The sequence below is a fragment of the Manacus vitellinus genome, unplaced genomic scaffold (genome assembly GCF_001715985.3).
Source record: "Manacus vitellinus isolate BGI_N305 unplaced genomic scaffold, ASM171598v3 scaffold_66_pilon, whole genome shotgun sequence".
NCBI classification, from domain to species: Eukaryota; Metazoa; Chordata; class Aves; order Passeriformes; family Pipridae; genus Manacus; species Manacus vitellinus.
The window spans coordinates 2,478,844-2,502,642 of record NW_021940729.1 but is presented as its reverse complement, the minus strand read 5'-3'; the positions used below and the strand labels follow the sequence as shown (position 1 = coordinate 2,502,642).

The 23,799-nt window shown below is 40.4% G+C and overlaps 1 protein-coding gene across 2 annotated transcripts in view; it reads left to right on the top strand.

The window, feature by feature from the left end:
* The window catches only part of ITPR2 (inositol 1,4,5-trisphosphate receptor type 2), a 242,203-nt gene that overhangs the window by 41,779 nt on the left and 176,625 nt on the right, over nt 1–23,799 (top strand). For both annotated transcript variants that reach the window (XM_018083671.1, XM_029963962.1), the window contains exons 7-13: nt 718–801; nt 1,756–1,902; nt 3,117–3,212; nt 13,931–13,975; nt 21,521–21,675; nt 22,848–22,947; nt 23,096–23,256. In XM_018083671.1, coding sequence (XP_017939160.1) covers nt 718–801; nt 1,756–1,902; nt 3,117–3,212; nt 13,931–13,975; nt 21,521–21,675; nt 22,848–22,947; nt 23,096–23,256 — 788 coding nt within the window. The remainder of the gene's footprint in view (nt 1–717; nt 802–1,755; nt 1,903–3,116; nt 3,213–13,930; nt 13,976–21,520; nt 21,676–22,847; nt 22,948–23,095; nt 23,257–23,799) is intronic.

Sequence of the window (23,799 nt, the reverse complement as noted above, 5' to 3'; positions counted from 1 at the left end):
TTCTAACTGACAGAGAGCAGGTTTAGACTGGATATTGGGAAAAAATTCTTCCCTGTGAGGGTGGTAAGGTCCTGGCACAGGTTGCCCAGAGAAACTGTGGCTGCCCCATCCCTGGAAGTGTTGAAGGCCAGGTTGGATGGGGCTTGGAGCAACCTGGTCTAGTGGAAGGTGTCCCTGCCCATGGCAAGGGGTGGAACTGGATGATCTGTAATGCCCCTTCCAACCCAAGCATTTCTATCATTCCATTCTATTCTTTACTGGTAGCCAGAACCCACCATGGGCCCACCGTGGGCTCTAAGCCAGTATTAAAGATTGCTTCCAGCCTGGCCTCAAAAAAAACCAAGAGGAAATATTCTTGGTGCAGTTGTGCCTGACACTGAAAGCTTTGTGAGGTTTGCTTGAGTATCTCAGACTCTCACTGAGGTAAGTCCTTGTCCAACATCTCTTCAGGATGTTTTTTGGAGGCTGTCAAGAGACAGAGCAGCATTTTGCCTGCCCAACCTTTTCCAGTATCAACCTCATTAACACTTGGGATCTTCAGACCCTACATTAGGAACTGTACAAATACGCATGTCCCCTGCCATCCTAGATGTGGTGTGGTCTTTTAGAAAAATAGAATATCTCAAAAAGAAAAGGACACCCTCTAAGACTATAATTGGGTTGGGGTTTTTTGTTGTTGTTGTTGTTGTTATTGTTTTCTTTTTTTTATCTTTAAAGGTAAATGCTGTCAACTGTAACACAAGCTGGAAAATAACTTTGTTCATGAAATTCAGTAGTTATCGAGATGATGTCCTGAAAGGAGTAAGTATGATTTTTAAGTTGTTTTTTGAATCTGAAAAATTATATTGTACAAGACTGTAGAGAAATATTACATGGTGAATAAAAGAAGTGAGGACCTTGTGGAGCTGTTGAGGATCCCTCACTACTGCCCTTCAACAGGTAGAATGCTTTTCCTTTGTATTTTTATCTTACTATATGAAATTTGGATTGCTCTGGCTTCCAACCCCTTTCCCCTCCCACAGAAACTGAGGAGCACAGAAACTGAGAAAAGATGAAGTTCAAGCTCAGGATGATTAGAGTACAGAATAGCTGTGACACTTCAGGTTATGCCAATATGTTAAAAGTGGTGTAACAGGCTTGCAGAAGGGAGTGAGGCATGAAAGGTGCCAATAGCTGCAATAAGACAACATAGCTTTAAATACTGAGATATTGCACAGTTTTATGCCTGCAGATCAATCTCTGAGGTAATTTACATTTCCATTTTAAAGATATATTTAGTTTGTCCTCACATGCACCTCAATAAGTCATTATCCACTGGTTACTTTTCAGTGGGTATCAAGGTACCAGCAGTTTTTGAGGAGGAATTTGAAAGGGAAAATGGTGTATTTGTGTAGACCTATTTGGGGATAGTGTTTCAAGCCTTAGGAAGAGGCAGAGGGAAACAAAGATGATGCCAGCAGAAGAAAAAGAGAGGGGGAGCTGGTGTTGGTTGCAGAGAAGAAGAGTTGAGATATGATATTAGAAAAATTTCTGCACTCCCCTTAAATAATAATAGGAGGGATTAGAAATAATAATAAAAAAAATCAATTTAGTAAGGTTAACTAACTAACTTACTAAGGTTAACTAACTTTACTAACTAACCCACCTTTAGGTTAATTGTTGCCCACTCTTCATTGCTGTGTAGAAATGATGTAGAAAATGAGTCCAGCAGCTTTGCTTACCACTTCATAATGTTTTGTTTTCATATGATTTCAGGGAGATGTTGTCAGGCTATTCCATGCAGAGCAAGAGAAGTTTCTGACCTGTGATGAATATGAGAAGAAACAGCATATTTTCCTCCGTACTACATTACGTCAGTCAGCCACTTCTGCAACGAGTTCTAAAGCACTGTGGGAAATAGAGGTATTTTTTTTCTTCTTTTTATAAATATTTCAGGGCCTGAAGGCCAGGGTTCAGTGAAAAGACTTTGCCACAACATGAGTCATTCATAGCCTCTTGATATCATCGTACACCTCCCTGTGACTATTATTATTTTAAGAAGCAGTTTGTGTGGGATGAACCCTGAAGAGATGCTTTATTGCAGTGCCTGGGTGGGGAGAGGAGGATTCCTTACTCTATTTACCTGTGCTAAAATGAGGAAGAGACAAATTCCAAATTCAGACTTGACGTAAATGGTGTGATTTCATTGAAACCAGTCAAATGATGCTCATGTATCCTGAACTTTGAGTGTTTGCATTTAACCTCATGTGCAATATAGAAAATGGAGAGTTTTGGCCAGCAGGAAGTCTCAGAATTGTCGTTGATTCCATTCTTCTGCAACAGGACACATTTTAGAGTTAACCTGAACAAAGGTGAGGTTGTGAATGGGGGTGATTTTGAGAAGATGACAAACAAATATATATTTATTCAACTGGGAAAGATCAGAAATTGTCTCAAATCCTTGTTATTACAGTAATGTAACTTCTATACCCAGAAGTTCTTGTGTGATGAACATACTTTCTGCATAAAAACCAGAGTCCTTAGGCAAATGGTTGAGTTTTGTCTGGGCTGTCTGGAACAGAGTGAATTGCACTTGTGGTTATTGGACATTACTCCTTAAAAGAAGCAGGCACTGCTGGGTTTGAAGGAGGCAAATGACCTACAGCTCAGTAGAGGGGAAAAAAGAAATAACCCGTGATATTTCAAATGATACGAGGATATTTTTCAGAAGCCCCTGGTATTGCCAAAAATGAAGCTGGTATAATTGAGAAAGTAATTTAGGATGGTTTCAATTTTGCCCTTAAGTAGTGCCTGGTAGCGTAGAGCAGCTACTTTCTTAAACTCCAGATTCACACCATGTCATTTTAAAGGAAAATCTGGCTCAAGAGGCTTGCAGGGAGTGGATTAATAAAAGCATGAAATGTAATATGAGGAATATTTCCTGGCACCTGGCAAAAAATTAATGTAACTAGTCATTACCTGTGGTGAGCTTAGTGTAAGCACAGAGTTCCTCTCTGTGGCAGATTGTTTGTAATGGCATAGTTTACGTAATTTAATTTGGAATGAACTGTAAGAAAAGTCAGTGATCTAAATATGATCTTGAGGAGCATGATTAAAATCTGTACTTCTCATTTTAGGTTGTCCATCACGACCCTTGCCGGGGAGGGGCAGGACAGTGGAACAGCTTGTTTAGGTTTAAGCATTTGGCAACTGGGAACTACTTGGCTGCAGAGGTAAGGATGTGCAATGTTTGCAACTTGCCTGGTTTGTTATCTGGTTAAGGCAAAATAATATTTTGACTCCCCAGAAGAGCAGCTTAATGTCTTTTATGACCCATAATTGTCCTTAAAAATCAAATACGCCTTTTGACAAGCTGGAATAGAGCAGATAATACCAAGTTTATGAAATGGTACAGTCTTGGATTTTTTTCATGGTTGCAAGAAACTGTGAACTTTTTAAGTCACATCTAATTCATATTAACACTGGTGTGTGTCCAAGTTATATCTGTGGAATGAAAAGCAGGTTGTTTTTTTCCGTGCTGATTTAGTTAGGTCTGTGCAGGATTGCTTCTTTTCACTTATGCTTTGAAGTATGAGTGTGAGAATTTACTACAAGAGCCAGTTATAAATCACTGTATGTTAGTGAATCCCTGAAAAAAGACTGAGTTGAGTTAATGCAACTTTTGTATGCAGACAACTCCTTAGTATTGCCAGGGTGCTGCTTTAATTTTCCAGCTCCCGTCACAGCCTGCACTGATTTGAGAGTAAGAGCAAAGAGGAGCTATCAGACCTTTACTTATTTCTAATTATGTCAAAATCAGTGTCAAATCATAAACAGTGGACTGCTAATAATAGATAATTTTCAACAGGCAACCAGCACTCCCACCTAAGAGTGGGAGTGTTTTCCTTTCTGCTTACAGTGAGAGATGTTCCTAGTAGGAATATTTTACTCAGACTAGCTAAGCTGATAAGAGTCAGGAAAGGCACCAAATACTCTTATGGGCTTCCTTCTCCCACCACACCAGAATGATCTGGCTCAGGGATTTTCAGGAGAAAAATCTTCAGGTGAAGAGTTGTTGAACTCGACCTTTCTACCTTTCTGGAAAGAAAATCCCCATTGGGAAGACCTGTCATATGGAGAATACAATTGGTAGAGTGAGAGCTGGAGGAGCTTTTGGGTTGAACAGAGGTGCTATGCTGTGACTGGAGAGCAGCGTTAGTGACTGTATCTATGAAGTGTGAAATACCTGCTGGTGGAGATATTAAAAAGCACTGCTGTAATAAAAAGCTGTGAACTGTATTTTGCACAGTTCATATGTCAGGCACAACACACCAGCCAGCCAGACACGTCAGAGATTTATGAACAGGCAGGCAGACACCTCATGTGCGTGATCCAACTTTAAATCAATTGGGCAAAGCTTCCTGAACACTTATCTGTGCTCCTGCAGCACAGGGAGATTACTGATGGTATGGATTATCAACAGCGTCACACATTGCCATGACCTGATTTTGTTTAAGCTTCCACGATAAAGATATCTAGAGTGGAATAATAAGTACAAACACAGGGACGAAATTCCCAAATCTTTTAAGCAGTCTGCTGTTGGCTAATGATTCTGTCACAGTTTGAGCTGTTGTAAATCAGGATTGATCACTGTTTATAACAGTCTTTTTCTTATTCCGTCCTCCCTTAAATCAACTTGATGTGTACCATGGAGACTTCTGCAGTGGAATGTACATGGGTCAAACCTCAGACAATGAGCAGAAGTGTCCTTCACCTGGGTGTCTCTGCTTCTCCACAGCTGGGCTCATACCTTGTGTGAGCAGTGCTGTGCTTTCTCTTTTTCTCTGTGCCAGATGTAAACTGGTTCTTCTGGTTTGTGACCTTGTGGGTCACTGCTGAGCCGTGTTGTGAAGGGATGCCACTGCAACTTGTTAAGGCCAAGAGATGATCTGGGGAGTAAGAAAAATTGAAGATATTTGCCTCCGAGGATTTAGTAATTTAAAACTGATAAAGTTGTTTCAGTACTGCAGTAAGTTAGAAAAAAAAGAAAAAGTGAAGCAATAGAGTTCTTTGGTAAACAAAACATATGGGCGAGTACTTGTAAACCTAATTCTTATAAACTTGAGAGAATAAAGCCAGGATGTGTAAGTCCTAAATTCCATATTCCTTAGAATTACAATCAGCCACCCAACTTTTGTTACCTTTGACCTCTGATACCTCTGACTTCCGACACAATCTCAAGCAGTAGAATTTCCTTTAATCCTCTTGGCATTATTTAGCCTAATTTTAATTACTGTGCTCTGAAGTTCTTTAAGACCTACTAATACCTTAAAGAAACCTTGATCCTTCTACCAGACTCTGGGCTGAAGGTGAGCCACCCTGAAAGCCCCACTGCTAAAGGAGTGGGAGACATTTGGTAACTCCACATACCTGCGTTGTCATTGACATTGGGAACATTAAGCCACAGGCTCAGACATTCCTAAAAGATTGAAATCATAAAAAAGTGGAACCAAATACGCAGCTGAAAAATTGGGAAGAGAAACTGTTGTCTTTGGAGACAGTGGGAGTTCCTCTGTTAGTGTCAGAAGGGCTTGATTTCACCCAAAAGAGCTGAGCCAGATCTTTAGCAGGAGATTTAGACGCTAAGCCACCAGCTAAGATCCAGGCTGCTGACTTTTATTCTCATCTTCGCAGAGTCAGCAATCTCTCAGAAAAAGTTCTGTGAAGATTCTTTTTTTAGCCCTGGTTACAGCAAAATGACCCAAGTTATTTCCAATCTTGGTATTTATGAAGAGAGGCTGTAAGGTTATGTGAAAATGGAATGTTTCAAAGTAACAAAGGTTGTCCCAAAAGTCTTTCTGGTGCATGTTGCACATGTAGAATGCACATGTGTAGAATCTCTATGTGTGTGTGAGTGAACTGCAGTTTACTCAAACAGCCTTTGAGATGTTGCAGTTTGGGCCCACACAGCTGTGCCTTTCTCATGAACACACATAACCTTTTCAGTATTGAAGATAAAAATCACTTTGAACTGACTATCAACTTATCCATTGTGCTGAAACCAAAACATGCACCTTTAATACTGTTGTCCACGTGTACAGCATCTCTAGTTCTGTGATTTCCAAACTAGATAATTTGTCCTGAGACTACTATCATTTGCTGTATGAGACTGTTAAACAGAGATATGTGTGCCCATGCACACACAAGAAATGCAGGATAAGTCTGCCATTTCAAGTTCAGCTTCTCAGATGAGGTGAATGTGGCTAAAGTAATTACAAAATATATATGCATGTATCAAATATTGCACTAGACAATAGATAACCACAGTAGGTTGCCTGTGAAACATTGTGAACATGGAAATAATCACAGTGCAGAATTTGTAAGGAAAAAGTCTATGATAATTCTCTTAGTAGAATAGATCAGAGTTACTAGATACCTTGGCCAAGATATGGCAGTAAGTATGCTGAGGTAATTGTCTTTAACACTAAATTAGCTGTACTATACTAAATAATTAAGATAATGCAGATAAGATGGCAGCCCTCAGTGTTTACATTTTGTGCTTCTGTAGAATTGTGACCATAAACAAGGGTTCAAGTTATTCTGTGGAAAACTGGCTTTCTTAGAGAGTTTGCTTTCCTCTTCCTGTGAGAATGAAAAGGCAGGGTTTAAGCTGTAAAATGGATCAGCTCTGATCAGAGTTTTGTTCAAAACTCTTCTTAAAGTCCCACACGAAACATTCTTCCAGCTTTGGGATTTTTTTAGCATTAATGCACAGTGGGGTTTCTTTTGAAGGTAGGAATGGTTGAAGCCAGTTGGCCTGGGCAGCACAGGGCATACACGAGGTGAAATGACAATTATATGAATATTCTGAATTGAGCAGGAAGTCCAGTCCAACTGCTGTCCCTGAGGTGGTGTTGGCAGGGACCTCTGGGGTGTGGGGAAAAGGGAATAGTCTGTGCTGGAATAGGGTCAGTGAGCTGAGGCACCAGGGGCACGAGTGGTTTGGGTGGGATAACAAGAACTACTGAAGTTGTGGGACTGTCAACTGGTTTTTCCCTTGTTCTGGTCTAAACCACTTGCTGAGAACTCTTGGATCAGTGGCCAGTAAAAGTTACTTATATTCCTCTTGTCTTTCTTGAATAAGTTCTTCCCATATTATCTCACTCTGCTTTTTGTCAAAATTGTACCAAACCACCCATTTCTTCTCAGAGAAGCTTATGTACGTTATTCACCTTAACCTAAGAATTGCTGTTAAACTTTGCTTTTAAATGCATTTCTGTTATGTCTCAGGATTAAGTCCGTGGCAGAGGGTGTTGGAACTAGAGATCTCTAAGGTCCCTTTCAACCCCAACCATCCTGTGATTAAAAATATTAGCCTGCCATATATTGTTATAATAGTTTATTTGTCCAGGCAGACAAAGCCATACTTTTTCCTGATAAATTTAATCCTGTTGTAAAAATCCCTTGATCTGGTTCATGGTAAAGATAGCTAAGTGCATGTTCAAGTTCATATGGATAGATAATAATCCTCTCCTGCCTTCTGAACAGGACATAGTAAAGAATGTCACAAGAATAGAAAACACAGCATTTAATAAGATTTTAAAAAGATTACATGTTTGGGTGGGTAATAGTATCCTCGGTATTAGCTAAGATAAAAGAAATGTAAAATGGAAATTAGTTCTTGAACTCGAGGATATAAATCAGGATTAACCTCTTGAAGCCCTGGAGAAACTTTCTCTGTAGTTTTATGGCCTTTTCCTCCACCTCCTTAAATAACTGTGGAAAATGGGAATCCTGCATAGAATGTTTTATTAAGGCAGCTGAGACTGAATATTTGAAGTCCATATTTTAGGCATTTTGTTATCCAGTTTTTGAAAACTGGGTATTGACAGAGATTATTTGTATTTAGGAAGCAAAAAAAAGGAACTACTATTATTTTTGGGGGTGGCATGGAAGCAAACCTTGGCAGAGGGATTTATTCACCCACTGGTCATGCAGCTCACGGGGAGGAGGAGAACATGGTGGCAGATGCTCTGTGGTTCCTATTACCTTTAGAGCATTGTGGCAAATAACTAGATCAAAATGGCCTTGTTTAGTAGATGTACAGGTACCTTTTGCTCAAGAAGAGTTTGCAAACCGGAGAAGGTACCAGGAGGTGGCAGCATCCACCAAGGCCTTCACACATTTAAGCTGTTGGTATTGCAGGACCTCCTTACCTGGAGGCCGCTTCAAAATCCCCCTTTGGAGCCAGTTTTCCCCGGTCTCTTCATTAAATGTTAATACAGCATTGAGATTAGTTTCTGTCTGTTGGGCTCAGTATTGGAGAGGTTTGCCAAGGTGAGGGGGTGAACCTGGCACCGTGAGCCTTATTTCTATTTTTCAGTGTCTCACAGGAGTGGGGTTTTGCTTAAAGCTCTGAGTGAGGGATAATTTACAGCTATGCATGAAGAGATGGAAGAGATCCAGACTAGAGGAGGAGGATGGATTACTGATTTACAGAGCCAGTCTGACCTGTTCCACAGACTTGGATGTGGCTTTTTAAAGTGGCAGAGTTAGAAGCTGTCCAGAGCTAGATTTTTCCAAGGTTTTTAAGAATCTTGAGAATGCAGCTAAATTTCTTGACCTGGCTTGCCTTGACTTTGGTGGAAGTTAAGAACAACATTTGCATCTGTCAGTGTGCAAACACCTCTATAAATCTGGATCTTGGAGAAAGGAGTTTTTTTCTTCCCTCAGCCAACTAGACCTGAGACTGTTCGGCAATACTTTTTCAGTCCTACCTAACTTGGCTGCGTTTGGACTGTGTTTGTTTACATACAGGCTTTAGGAGGAAGGAAGTGCAAAGTCATTAACACAGCATTTATTGTCATCTTGTCATTGTAAGGACTACTTCTGTTATTACAAATGCAACATCTTCTGCTATTGCATTTTGATGTGTCTGAAACCAGCAGATGCATTATTTTTTTGTTGTTGTTTATTATTTCAAGACTACTTAAGAGGCTTTTATTCAGTTATATTTATACCTCTTTATTTGTGATGCTTAATGGAGGTTTACAACTCTCCCCTCATTTGCTTTTTATTGTTGGTGGGGTTTTGTATGCATGTGTTCTTTGTTTATTTTTTTAACAGTAGAAATACCAACCATGTCTAATTCAATCATCCTTAGTTATTTTTGTGAGGACCACTGAAAGGCATGTGGGATATTAACATTTAGAACATAACTCTTGGAGAGATGAGGATGCTTTTTCATCTAGCACAGGTTGGTGTGGAGCTGCTGAAGCTCAGATTGAGGTTGTGGCCCAGCATTCAGGTTGGACTAAAGGATTTTTAAACTCCCCTCAGATGATGATTATCAGGAACCCTATGCCAGTGCTGTGGCAGGTTTGAATGGAGTTTATGAAGGTAAAGTCATAGCCAGTCTTTCTGGCAAGTTAACAAGATGGCAAAAGTCCTTTCAGTGCCACTGAAGTCTTTGAAATTGTGCAAAAGTCCTTTGCATTTATCGAAAGCTAATCAGAATGACATTAACAAAGAACAAAGCAAGCCTAATGAAGATGAAAGATTTGAAAAGTGGATTATTTTTCTTTTGTGCTGGCTTTTTTTCCCTGAAACACTTATCCTTGTTGACTGAGTAACAGGCTGATTATCAAACGAAATGGGAACTGTTTACGTGTATTAAATTAGATCCTTTCATTCTTTGTCTGAGTTTCCTTCATAAATGCAGGTTTTAACCAAGTCATTAAAATGCTCATTTAGCTGAAATTTGGCAATCTAATTCCTTCCCTGACAAGATGCTTTAAATACCCTTTACCTAGTCAACAAAATTTGATTAAAACCAGCATGGGTGTTTCTTTCCTCAAACTCCTTTCTCTCCCTCTTAATTGAGTGTCCAAAAATACCCTGTTTGGGTACTTTCCATGCATTTCTCCAAGAAAACAGCATTCAATATAAATGTGAAATTTCAAGCTGTTTGTCCACAGTTGCTGGACTGTAAAGCATATCTTATTACCTGAAAATGCAAAAGTAAAGATTAAAGCTAGGAATAACCTGTTAGCAAGAAAAGTTGTTTTGCACAATAGTAGAACAGCAAGAAGTTATGTTCAGTTGAGTCTTATGGATTGAAAACTTTAAAGATAGAACTTGGACTGACTTCAGTGTGTAAAATTTTACACTGTGTAAAACTGTGATGTCTTCCATGGTGCTGTGATGGGAAAGAAAAGTTGATAGGGTAGACCCATTTTCTGGAGTTTGGGAGATTCTGTGTAGGCTGGAGGATGTGTGGAGTTTAGTCTGGTTCATATGTACAAGCAATTGGAAAAGATGAAGTGTCCGTGGTGTCATAAATCATTGTCACTGGAGCTGTGAGAGCTGATTATCTTAGTCTTGCTGCTGGACAGAGTCAGTAAGATGATCAAAGGGATGGAGCAGCTCTGCTGTGAGGAAAGACTGAGAGGGTTGGGATTGTTCAGCCTGGAGAAGAGAAGCTTTGGGGAGACCTAATTGTGGCCTTCCAGGACCTGAAAGGAACCCACAAGGAAGAGGGAGAGAGACTATTTCCAAGGGCCTGGAGTGACAGGACAAGGGGCAATGGCTTCAAACTGACAGAGAGCAGGTTTAGATTGGATATTGGGAAAAAATTCTTCCCTGTGAGGGTGGTGAGGCCCTGGCACAGGTTGCCCAGAGAAGCTGTGGCTGCCCCATCCCTGGAAGTGTCCAAGACCAAGTTGGATGGGGCTCTGAGCAACCTGGTCTAGTGGAAGGTGTCCCTGTCCATGGCAGGGGGTTGGGACTGGATGATCTGTAATGTCCCTTCCAACCCAAACCTTTCTATGATAACATGACATGAGTTTCAGGGTCTTTGATATTGTTTACTTTTCAGCCATGAGGAGGCTGAACTCTCATTTTGTGGTACCTTTTTCTCTCCCATCCATGGAAAGGTAAAAAATGGCTGTGCCTAAGTTTGTTGAAAAACAAGCAGTGGAGTATTAGGATTTCTGGATTATTCTGCATTGAAAAAGAAACTGTTGAAGATATGCTCTAAAAAGATCTATACCCTAAAAAAATAACACGTAATCAAGCTGTTACAATAATGATTTGTACAATCACACTTGCTTAAGCTCTGCAGTTTGCAATGCATCATGTTCTTACTGAATATTGACTGCAGGCACCTTGCAGTGGCATTTTGCAGAAATATTCAGTACTGTATTTCAGCTACACTTCTGTAAATTGCAACTTCAACACACCCAGTGACACAAAAAAGCTCGAAGACTGTTGAGCTTTAATGAGACCTATTTTAGCACAGTATTCTTACTTTCTAAACACCTGCAAAAAAATTTTACTTGATCTCATTAGCAGTGAGGGAAAAAAATATTAATGTTGTTATTTTCAAGGATTCATCTGTTTTGGAGGCTTATTGAAGAACATGGGAGTGATCTTACATAAATCAGAAAAAGCAATAGATTTTGGAGTGTTAAGACTGTCACTGTGTCCTTAGGTCATTGGATATTGAGAAGGACTCAGAACAAGTGTAATATGACATACAACACCACATGATTTATGCTCCCTCTACCTGGAGAGTATAGGATGGAATAACAGCTAATAGTCTGATTTATTTTTTTTTTTTCAGAAATCCTCAGCACCAACAACCTCAGCTGAAAGGAAAATAAAAGTGGCAGCTGCCAAGCACAGCTGAAAATGGGGCCATGAATGTCAGCCCTAAAACTGTGTTTTGTCGTGTTTATAGTTTAACGTCAGGATCTCAAAACTTCCTCTGAACATCACATTTTTAGTTTTATTATTTCTGTAACAGTGGGGCAGGAAAACCATCATAAAAGACATACTTGATTTTTTTCATTGGAGCCTTCTGTCTCCCTCACCCGCAGTCCACAGGTGAACTATTTTTGAGGTTTAAGGGCAATCTGTTCAGTGATTTTTAAAGTAGGCAAGAAGTGTCGTGGGAGGGAGATTTTCCTAGCTTCTCTTGTTGTGGCTTTATTTTGTAAAAAAATCATCATTATGTTGAAAGCAAGTAGCTGAAAGATAGAATTCAGGACCTAATTCATACTGGGTAGACAACTCGAGCCCTTCAGTGAAACCTTGTAGGTTTATTGTGTTCCAAAATCAAATCTTCAGTGCACAGTTCTTTGCTGAGTCTAGTGACAGACCTGAGGTGACCCAGACTTTGTCTCACTTGCTTACAACCAGCAGAATCTGAAGATAGGGTAAAATTTAGCCTTTCTGTACCTTCTTTGCTCCTGTGCTGAAAGGCCTCAGAGTGTGGCCTTTCCATTACCTGATAATTTTCTCTGGTCTTGATGGAGAACCAAAGGTAGAGAGCTGAGCTTGGCTGTCCAAATGGGCAATTTTGAATTATTTTAAGGTGTCAGTTAGTACAGAAAGAAGTGTGAGAACTTAGGAAGAAACCAAAACTATATGGAAACAGTTATATATATGACTTCTGCTTGTATGTTGTTGGGCACTCATCTCCCATTCCTGTTGTAGGGCAGAAGCAGGTAGGAGTCAGAGCCAGGAGAGTGTGTGAGATTGTCATGGAAAAGCAAAATGCAAGTTTTGGGATAGCTGTCAAGGCAGGGTGGAAAGTAGGCTTTCTTATATGACGGTAACACAGTGGCTAATGCAAATACTGAAATGAAGGCAGAATAAGCCTTTGGTCATTTCTGTGTTACCTCATCAAGTTGTGACACAGAGGGAAGGGATTTTCGGCAGTTTTAAAAATATCTTAAAGTTTTCCACCTTTCTTCAGGTTCATGATATGGTGGGGAGCTGGCTTTTTTTTTGAGGGGGGGAGTGGGTAAAGGGGTATAAGTGATAATGGTTAATAAAAACTTTATAAACTTAGAAAAAACTCTTCACAAAAGTTGTCTGTGTAATGTTAGATGTATGATAATATGATGTTGAAAAGTTTTACTGGGATTCGTTAATTTTGCCCTGTGCGATTCACTTCTGGCTCTTCCAGACTGGTAATGCCAAATTCAAGCCAAGAAAATGACTGTACTTATGTGTAAGATGTATACACACTGTGATTGCTTAAGAACTAAATTGCCTTATATAACTTCAGCATTTTCAGTGCTTTGATGGCATATCCTATGTCAGGGAATATTGGTAAATATTGAGGCAAAATTGTTTCTTTATGTAAGTCAAATCTTGAAAGGTTTCATGTGCAGCCAGTGAGTGGGTGTGTATGTTTTTATTTATTTGAGAGTGTATCTGCCTACATAATCACTCATCTTAGAGTCTACATATTTCTCTTGTCAAAAGTAGTATCATATTAAAGGCTGTTAAATACTTTATAGTGTCTTTCATCCAAGCTTCTCATATTGCTTTAGCTATTAATTAATGCTTGATAGTCCTGGTATGAGATAGAAAATATTATCCCCATTACTAATGGTTAAGCAGAACCACAATGCAATGAAACACTTGTCTATAGTGGCACTGCCATCCCTGTTTCAAAGCTGGGTTAATTTTGAACTCACTGTCTTCCTGTAATATCTCAGTAGACATCAAGAGTGTTAATTTTTTATCTCAACATATCTGCTCCAGGTCAGTCCTGGAAGTGATTGCGTGTGTAAGTGTGTGGGTGACTAACTTGCAGTGTTTAGAATAGTAACTATCTGTGCTTTCTTCATCATCCTTTTTGGTTTTGGTTATTTGAGATTCCTCTTGAGTTAAACTTGGTTGCAAGATGCACTTTTTTGAGGTGAGGACAGAGCCAACTAAGTCAGAAATTGAGTCGGTAATTCTTATACTCTCATTCTCATGCTGCTTCTAAACACTCCACTGTCCTTTTGTAGTGTGGATTCATCACACAAAACTGAACCAAACCGTCTCCCCCAGTTATAAAATATCAAAAAGCTACCAAGATATAGTAGATAGGTACCACAAAATGAGAGTTCAGCTTCCTCATGGCCAAAAATTTACTTCTTTTCTTTTCCAGCTTAACCCACGCTATCCAGAAGTTAATAATGAAGGAAAAGCTTTGGTAAGTGGAATTTATATGTTCATTTAACCTGGGAAATGCTGTACTCTTAACCCAGTACAGCCTGACATGTGGAAGCCCTTCATAGCTTTCTTTTTATTTACATTTTATGGCTGCTGGGACATCTTTGCAAGGATCTAAACTGTCTTTGCTGCAGCATGGATGGGTTTGGAGGAGGCAACAGCCTTTGCCTGTACAACATCAAGAGCATGTTAGGCAATTCTAACTAACAGGGCAAGGCCAGACATGTGCTTTATAACCTGTGAAGGAAGTGGAGTTTAGACCTTGGGGGAATCTTATTGTTACTAAGACAACAAGTATTCCAAAAAAGAGTAATTTCTCCATCAAATTCCCTAGACTGCCTTGAAAACACCAAGATCTTCTTTGAAAAATTTCAGTTTAATTTCTTTCTGCCTGCCTTCTGGCTCTTGTTCTTCAAGAGGATGCATTTTAAAGTTTTTCTCTGCACGGGGGAAGAATTTTTTTAGTTTTCATGAAATGAAACCCAAGGTTCTTACATAATCCCGTGCCTTGAGGACTGCAATTTTAATAAAAATTGAGACTTTTTGGGAGTTGACAACATTAATTTTCTATCTTCAGTGGTATTTGGTAATAGAGGTAATATAGCAATAAAAGCTAAACTGTCTAGAGAAATGAGACTTCTCCCTTCCAAAAGTACAGAAGTTCCACGAGTTGTTTCTCTTTTGTATTGGAATGACACTTGAGGCCTTTGGAGCTTTGTAGCCATTTTAATTCATCTAAGTAGTTAAATATTCCCTGGACTGGGTAATGAAGAAGGCCCAAGAGTAATCTGAGCATGAATGTTAAAGATGACTTCTCTAACACTTGGGCTTATCCTTCCTGGGTATTGGTTTCAGCTAAAACCCCAGGCCAGATAAATCATGTTAGAGAAATACGTCCAATAAAAAATTAATCAAAGCTGATTGATGATCAAAACTGATGTCTCTGTGGAAATTTTAACTTACACGCTCAGCACTTTCTCGTGAAAGATGTTTTGCGAAAGAACTTTTAACAATTTTTGGTAACACCTCCATGTAAATCCAAGCCTAGAGGCATTTGTAGCATAGTAGGAATCCCTTTGGATCATTCACCCCTTTGTAGTCTTGTTGGAAATGCCATGAGTCAGCAATGGCTATTTTAAGCCTTTCTTCTGGCCTTGAGCAACCGAGTACAGAAGCTCCAGATCTCTGTGCAGGAATTTCTTTTGGTATAATGACAGTGTTTTGAATTGTCCCTCAAAAGTACAAGAATCTTATAATATTTGGGGTTCTTTAAGGGTCAACTATGTCAGTCTTGCATCTAATAGCACATAACCTGGAGCACACATGCTTTCCTTGCTCTGTGGTTATCATCTAGTGTTTCCTCTGCTTGGTGACTGACTGGTTCACTGCAAAGTCATCTTCTTTTTCAGGTTCTGAAGCAATATTTTGAAATACTGCCCGTGAAGTAAATCTGCTCTAGAGGGGAGGTGGAAGTGGCCCTACCCCAGCAAAATCTGAAGTCTGGGTAGCAGGGAAATGGGAAGTGAATACTTGAATCCTTATGACTGAAGGGTTGAACCTGTAGCCTGTGCCCTGGGGGCCAAGAAGGCCAATGGAATCCTGGGGAGCACTGGGAAGAGCATTGCCAGCAGGTCAAGGGGAGTGATCCTGCCCCTGTGCTCAGCCCTGTGAGACACATCTGGAGTGCTGTGTCCAGTCCTGGGCTCCTCAGGACAGAAGGGACATGGAGCTCCTGGAGTGGGTCCAGCAGAGGCTGTGGAGATGATTCAGGGACTGGAGCATCTCCCTGGGGAGGAAAGGCTGAGGGAGCTGAGGCTGTTCAGCCTCCAGAGGAGACACTGAGAGGGGACCTCATCCATGTGTGTCAGTGTCTGCAGGGAGGGGGCAGAGGATGGACCAGGCTCTGCTCAGGAGTGCCCAGCAATGGGATAGGAGGCCATGGGCAGGAACTGATGCCAAGGGAGTTCCACCTGGACACGAGGAAGAACTTCTTTGCTGTGCAGTGACCGAGCACTGAACAGATTGCCCAGAGAGGGTGTGGAGTCTCCTCACTGGGGATATTCCAGAGCTGTCTGGATGCAACCCTGTGCCATGTGCTCTGGGATGACCCTGCTGGAGCAGGGAGGTGGCATCAAATGCCTCAGTGTTGGTCCCTTCCAGCAGTGATTGACTCTGTGTTTTTCTTTTTTCTGCCACTCTGGTACCACCTCCATATCTGTTGTCTGGGTTTTAAAGGTAGCACAGCCATCTGTGCCAGCTCTTAACTCCTAAAGGTGTGACAGGGCTTCTTGTGCATGTTCCCTCCTGGTTTACAAGTCCTGGTCACAGTTGCTCAGGCAACTGAATTTTCAGAAGCAGCAACAGAGAAGGAATTTCCGTGGTACGGTAGTGGGCATGGACACGTGGGTTCTAAGTGCATCTTTTCTGCCTTGCCTTATGTGACCCAAAAGTCTGAAAGAGTTTTTGCTCCAGAGATCATAAATATTACTGGAAACCATTAGGACTTCTGTTCCCAAGCGTTAAAGGTATGTTTGGACTGTGGTTCATTGCTCATTTATGAGCTGCTTCTTGACAATCCAGCTTTTATTTCTGGTAAAATTTGACCTTACAATGAGATGATTAATATTCTTACATCTAAGCTCCAGAAGATTATTTTTTTTTTTTTAGATGGGAAGACCTTCCCGTGATTCAAGGGTCTTACAAAAAAAAAAAGCTGCTTCATCTCTTGAAGTCTAGGAGTTTGCAGTATATCGTGCATCAAAATATGGTGTTCTGTGTTACAGCTCCCACTAAATCCAAAAGTGGTGTGTTTTGTGCTGCAAAGTAGGCTATTATTTCTAAGGACAGAAATGTACAGCATCCAGAAGAATGCTCCAAACATTGGGGAAATGTCAAGAACAGCTGGAAACCTGTCATTTGTTAATGCCTTTGCATTAAGGCCTGTCTTTGCCTTAACTCCATTTGTCCTCATTTTCCAGAGAGTGCTAATTCTAACCAGTTCCAAATTGCCTTTTATTGTTGAGATTTTTCTTAGAATTGAGACTGGTATGTGTTTCCTTTTCTTGTAAAGAAGTTGGGCAGTTCTACCATGGACTTCCAGGTGCAGTTTAATGTATCTCCTTTGACTTCTGTTTATCTATCTTTATGAATTCCAGACATTCTGCAATTCTAACTTTTTTTCCTTGCTGCCAACCTAAGAGATTTTTTTTTTATAAACTATGGAAATTATTTTTTTTAAATTTTATTTTACCTTCCAGAACTAAGTTTGTTAAATTATAATTTTATGATATGGGACATGGGTGATGCAGTTTAAACAAGAATAGAGTTGGGGGATTTATTGGGGTTTTTTAAAGGATTAACCTGGCAATAACAACCTAAAGAACATTGAAAAGAAAAGAATAATCGCCAGCTTTAAAATGTCAGCATTTCTCTGCTTATATAAAGCCAGCAGTCAGACCACTGGAGAGGCTGGGGAGAAGGGGAGACACAGATGCTGGCACATTATTATTATTCTGCTGTTGCACACAGGTCTGAATCAGCTCTGGAAATGCATACATTGTTTCTTACAGAATGTCTCTGGCTCCTAACAACAGGATTGCAACGTGATGTCTCCTCTAAAAATGCGATGACTCACAAATGAGTCAACAGTGAAGGTGTTCCAGGAGGCTACTGCTGTGCTGTGCCGTCTGCCAGGGCTCTGGAACGTGCAGGAGCAGGGCTGGCCATTCATTTACTCCATTATCTTTCCATATAGAATTTTTAAAATAATCTAACCTGGGCAGTTCTGCTCACGTTACTGCTCTGGGAAAATGCCTGTTTTCTGAGAGCCTCCTAAACTGGGTTAACATATTGAGATACCACATTGTACTGGGTTTAACAGGCATTTTCAGAACTCTGGCTGCTATTAAATTTAATTTCTGTTGAAATCTGTAGTGCAGTTTAATGTATTCATTCAGGAGCAGGGCATTAACCTTGTCTGTCTCTATGCCACCAGAGGAGTCTTCACCTATTGGAATTGTAGATTGGGTTTCTAAAAGAAAAGGTATTTCAGGTCTGTCATGGTTTTGTATTGCTTTTTGCAGTTGAAATGAAGGCCCCTCTGTAAGGCAAGCCCCATGTAAATCTCCTAAATTTTAGGTATGATGCCCCACTGAGATGAATAATGAAGATTTAGGGTAGGTCACAATTACTAGCAAATTCTGTTAAGAACTGTGAAAAAGGTTTGTCTGCTGGGTTGCAAGTCTCAAGAAAGACAAATCTCCTTACATGTTTTTCCTTCATCCTTGTGAGTGATTTAACCAGTGCACAACAAGAGTGAGGTGATTCCACCTTCTTCACCTTGCATATGGATCTAATTTAACTTGGGACAGCCCATCACTAGTTTGTGATTAGTTTGGGACAATCAAAACTTTACTTGTTTTCCCTCAGTGAATTTACTATTTCTTACTATTTCGACCCACTCATTTCTTACTGTTTTACCCACAGTACTTGCACCTCCTCTCCATACTCCTATCTTGTAATTCACCTGGCTCTTTGTTTTCCTAAAAAGTCTTGGAAGTGCTTTCCTCAGCTGTCACTGACCACATCTCCAACATCTCTGAAACTGTTCCACTGACTTCCTCTTTGTACTGCTTTAAGTTAAATTTTCTTCTCTCTACATTTGATTTCCTTTGCAATTCTTTTCTTCCTTTCTTTCAACTGAATCCAGTTTTTCTGGCTGCATCTGCTCATATACCAGTTTTTTACCTGAGCAAATGTCATGTTGTTTTTATCTGGTGAGGAATGCAGTGCTTCTCCTGAGCTCATCATCTTGTCTAATTAATTTAAAATAGCCTAATACTTTCACTTATTCTCACATCCTCACACACACTCATCTGCTGATTCAGTAATGGCTAGGTTTAAGTGCAGATTCTGATGACTGCTTACTAAATTTAATTTATCATGAGAAGCTTTCTGTATGCGAGTGCCTGTGCATTCTCCCTCTCCCACACACAGGCGTGTGCACATGGACTGAGACATAAATTGAGACATAAACACAAATCCCTGCATGTTCATATGTAATGACAGTATTGCTGTCTCTCGTGCTCCATGGATGCAACTTGTTTTCAGAGCTGCCAAGTTGAGGGACACATGGAGTTTTTTCCATGATTAATGCTTAATGCCCCTAATCCAGGTTGAGCTGTGAGGTTCAGATCCTAAAATAATGTAATAGGGTGAGTTCTGAGGTTTGTGGTGGAGTTCAGTCTGGAGCACAGCTCTTGTGCAGGGCTGGTTTTGCTCAGCTAGGCTTGGCATTGCAGCCAGCAGTTTGCAGACACTGTCTTGCCCACTGTTGAAGTGGACTTTCTTTTTAGACCAAAAACCAGATCTTACTCCTATGCCAGGTTTGATTTGACAGCTGTTAAGCCTGGTTGGTGGGGTTTAGGCCTGATGAGCCAATTCTGTTGCTCAAGTGGATCTATACAGTTGTTGGGGAGACTAGTGGGTGGTTAGTCAGCCTCAAACTGCAGGGTGAACTTCACTCCTGTCAATGTCGTGGTTTAACCCCATCTGCCAACAAAAAAACCCCCAAAACCCTAAAAAATCCCCAAACAAAAAAAAACCCCATACAATTATGAAGTGTACTGCCTTTTTGTATACCAGTCATTTCAGTTTGGAAATTATAGTGGAATGGGTAGTTTCTGGGAAAACAGAATGTAAGTTATGGGAAATATCAAAAATTCTGGATGCTGTTCTAAACTATACTGTGCTACTCATCCCTTTACAGACCTCTTGAAGTTTAAGCTGGTTTTCAAGTTTTCTGTTTTGTTTGGAAATGTAGAAAATAATTTTCATTTAACATTAGACTTTCACACATATTAAACTCTTAGAAGGATTCTTTTATAGTTTATGTGCCTTTTCAGTTTTTTCCTACTGTCTCTGTCCTTGATAGAAGTAATGGGATGGAAAGCTGGCATTTTTTAGGCTTAATAATGAAACAAATGGGTGTTTTGGAAGGATTCAAAAAGTGCCTTGAAATGAGATAACTGGCTCTTTCTTACATAGTTTCACTCATCCTTGATTTTTGTTGCTTAATCTCAGTTGTCAACATGGATAATCAAAGCTTTGCCCTTGATTATCCCTTACAGTTTTGTTTTAATCAAGGTACTAATGCAAACTGAGTGCAGCCTGGCCTTTTACACTGCTCTGTACAGCTCTTCTCTAGTGCTGCATTATAAATCATTATAATAGTATTTCAGGTTTTCAGGGTTTGATTCCCCCCCCTCGCCCTCTTTTGGCTTTCTTCATTCCTCTTTTCTTCTACCTCTATGATATATTTTGTGTACATGAAGTGCCCTGGGCTGCCAGTCTCTTAATTGGTTATTAGTCTTTTGTAATATGTGTAACTCAACACCCCAGAGGGGCAGCTTTTACTTACACCAGGAATTCTATTGGTTGCTGGGTGGGTATGGACTCAGACTCTGAATTACTCCTTCAAGCCAAGATGTGTGTCTAGGGGAAGGTGGAATTTGGAGTCTGTGAAGACAAAGGCATGTAGATAACTAAAGATGAGGATGGCTGGGTCGCAAAGTCCCCTCAGACTTTCAGCAGATGGTGGTAGGAAGATCACACCATAGATTCACATGCCTCGTTTGAGCAACTCTGTCACTTGAAAGCTCCTCAAAGGGAACAAACTTCTCCCCTTGCAGTGGGTAAAATCAGACCTGTGTTGGTGCTTTGTGTCCCCCCCTTCCCAGGACAGGTAGATCTTAGTGGAGCAGATATCCTGGCTCTTGCTCTTTGGAAAGTGTTGGACAGGATGAGAGCAAATGACCTCAAACTGTGCCAGGGGAGGTTCAGGTTGGGCATCAGGAGGAATTTCTTCATGGAAAGTGTTGTCAGGCATTGGAAGAGGCTGCCCAGGGGGTGGTGGAATCATCATCCCTGGAGATGTTCGGAAAATGACTGCATGTGGCACTCAATGCTGTGATTTAGTTGACAAAGTGGTGATCTATCAAAGGTTGGATTTGATGACCTTGGAGGTCTTTTCCACACTAAGTAGTTCTGTGATTCTGTGAAAGTGTGCTGCTGTGATTCCGACCAAATGAGAGGTAAAAAACTTAACTGAAACAACAATGGATTTATGCAAATTGCTTAATTTTTAAATCCCCTCCCTGCTTTAAAAAAAACAAAAAAACTGACTTTCATTAATTCTCTTCTTTGAACTTTCCAAACCAGCGCTGTGAGTTTCATCTTATGGGAGTGAGGGGACTGCAACTACTGCAGGTTTTTTGAAGTTGTAGGTGCCAAGTAATAGCACATCCAGTGCTGCAGCCTCTCCGTAGCTCACAACCTGCTGTTGTTCTAATGACTGCCTGAGACCTCACGTGCCTGAGGCAAAGTGCATCCTTTGTGTCGCTGCAAAGCCAGTCGTGGTAAATTCTTGCTAGAAGGTAAAAAGAGGAAAAAAAAATTACAATTCAGATTGTCTGCAAGGTAATTGGAGGATTTATAATGCAAGCAAATAACCCTTGTGCCTAATCAGCAGAGAGAAGGCGACCTTCCTGCTTCAAAGAAGAAGCGCCAGGCAGGGGAGAAGATTATGTATACTTTGGTCTCTGTGCCACATGGAAATGACATCGCATCTCTCTTTGAACTGGATGCCACCACTCTTCAGAGAGCTGATTGCCTGGTTCCAAGGTAAAATAAAAAAAAAGGGAATGAAAAAGGGCAGAAAATAGTGCTGCACTGACAGGGTTTCTCCCTGGCATTATGCTGGTGAGTAAAGCAGAAAAAAAAATCAAACATGAGCAAGTATTATCCTCTCATTGAAAATTGAGGGGTGTTCATGGGTAAACAAGGGATGTATAAAACATGATGCTGCTGCTGTGACTGGGTAAAATAATTATAGGGATAAAACAAGTGACACTTAAACAACCTGTGAAGAGAAAAATAACGGGCTAAATATCGCACAGATATATGTGAGGACAGAACTGAGGTCTGTGCACTGCTTGAAAAAACTGTGTTCCTAATAGATCTAACTGGATTGTTCCCAACAAATAACGCGTCGTGAACTGGGCTTCTGCTTCCCTGACAGATCACAGTGCCACCGAAGACATTTGTTATTCAGATGAATTCAGCAAGTGGCTTCTGGGTTTTAATTGTCAATATTTGAAATTTTCAACTGTGTTGCATAACTGAGATTGGCTAGATAAGTCACAGTGACTGAATGGACTTGCAGACACTTGGGGCTAGTTGTTATGATTTTAAAGCTGGGTACCCACAAATACTGCTGTATGAGGCTTTGAAGAGTGTTTGCTATGCTAAGTTTTGCCAGATAATTTGCTTACTTGAATACTCAAAGCCCATCAGCGTGAAAGGGAGAGCGTGAACAAAGACCACAGTGAATATATTTCAAAAGTAAAATTCAGAGTTAAAATTGCAATTGCTTTCTCAGCCTTGCTTTTTGATAATACCACAGATTATCATATGGAAAGAATTTTGAAGGATCTCATGTCTGCTCTTTGTTCACTTGATTTTCAGTTGAGAACTGGTACTGTAAATGGAAACCCTGGAATGAGGGTTTGCAGATCATTATGGTGAAGCTGTGAAACCACGGTCAGCTTTACTTTCTGGCTTTTGTGCTGTGACAACTTAAAGGGGGCCGTTATTCTGCAGAAAAGAAAACAATGAAAGAATTGGGTTTATTCATGAAATGTGTTTCTATTGGAATGGGATTTTATAACATCTCCCTTTTAATTTTTCTTTTCTTTGAAGAATATTTTACTCCTACTTAAAACCAGCCCTCTGCATAATTCCAAGATGCTGTTCTTGTTGCAGCTCTGCCTGTTGTTTGCTTTGTCCTCCTTTAGGAACTCCTATGTCCGACTGAGGCATTTATGCACTAACACTTGGGTCACCAGTACAAGCATTCCAATAGACACTGATGAGGAGAGACCTGTGATGTTAAAGGTAAACACCTATATCTTGGGATTAAAATCCCAAACTCATTCCTCAATTTGTCTAGCAGTGATCTCCCTTCAAACATATAAAATATGCATAATAATCAGGATAAAGGTAAGAACACTCCTTGCCCACTTTAAACCAAAAACTGTTGCAGATTGGGACGTGCCAAACCAAAGAGGACAAGGAAGCTTTTGCCATTGTGTCAGTTCCTCTGTCTGAGGTCAGAGACTTGGACTTTGCTAATGATGCAAACAAGGTTTTAGCATCAACAGTTAAAAAGCTGGAGAATGGAACAATAACCCAGAATGAAAGAAGGTTAGTGAGTTTTATTTTTTTTCCCCCCTCCTAAATTAGTGTTTGGTTACTCATGACATCATGACCTCACAATATAATGAAATTTGGTAATATCCTCATGGGTGCAGAGGCAGTTGGGAGAGTGAGCTGGAGGTTAGATCCCACCTCTGCCACAGCATCTAGGCTGATTTGTGCATCTCTTCTGTAAAATGGAGATAAACAGCACTTCCCCAATTCACTGACCACATAAATAAATGGGTAAATGTGTTTGTCTTAATTTCCTTTGATAAACCACTTCTGAGCTGCAATATGAGGGGTCACTGCACCTCATTCTCATGCACAAGATGGCCATCCATACAACAGGCAGCACAGCAGGGCTCTTGATCTGTGTGAAGTTCATGTTCACCTCATATTCGTGCTGCAAAAGCCTCAGAAGGAGGTTTTAGTGTGACTGAGAAGCTGGCCCAGTCATCCCTTTGCTTTCTTGTTTCTATTTTCCCCCATTCTCTTTTCCTACCTTACATAATTTTGGTGTTTACCCCTTGTATTCATTCCCACTTGGGC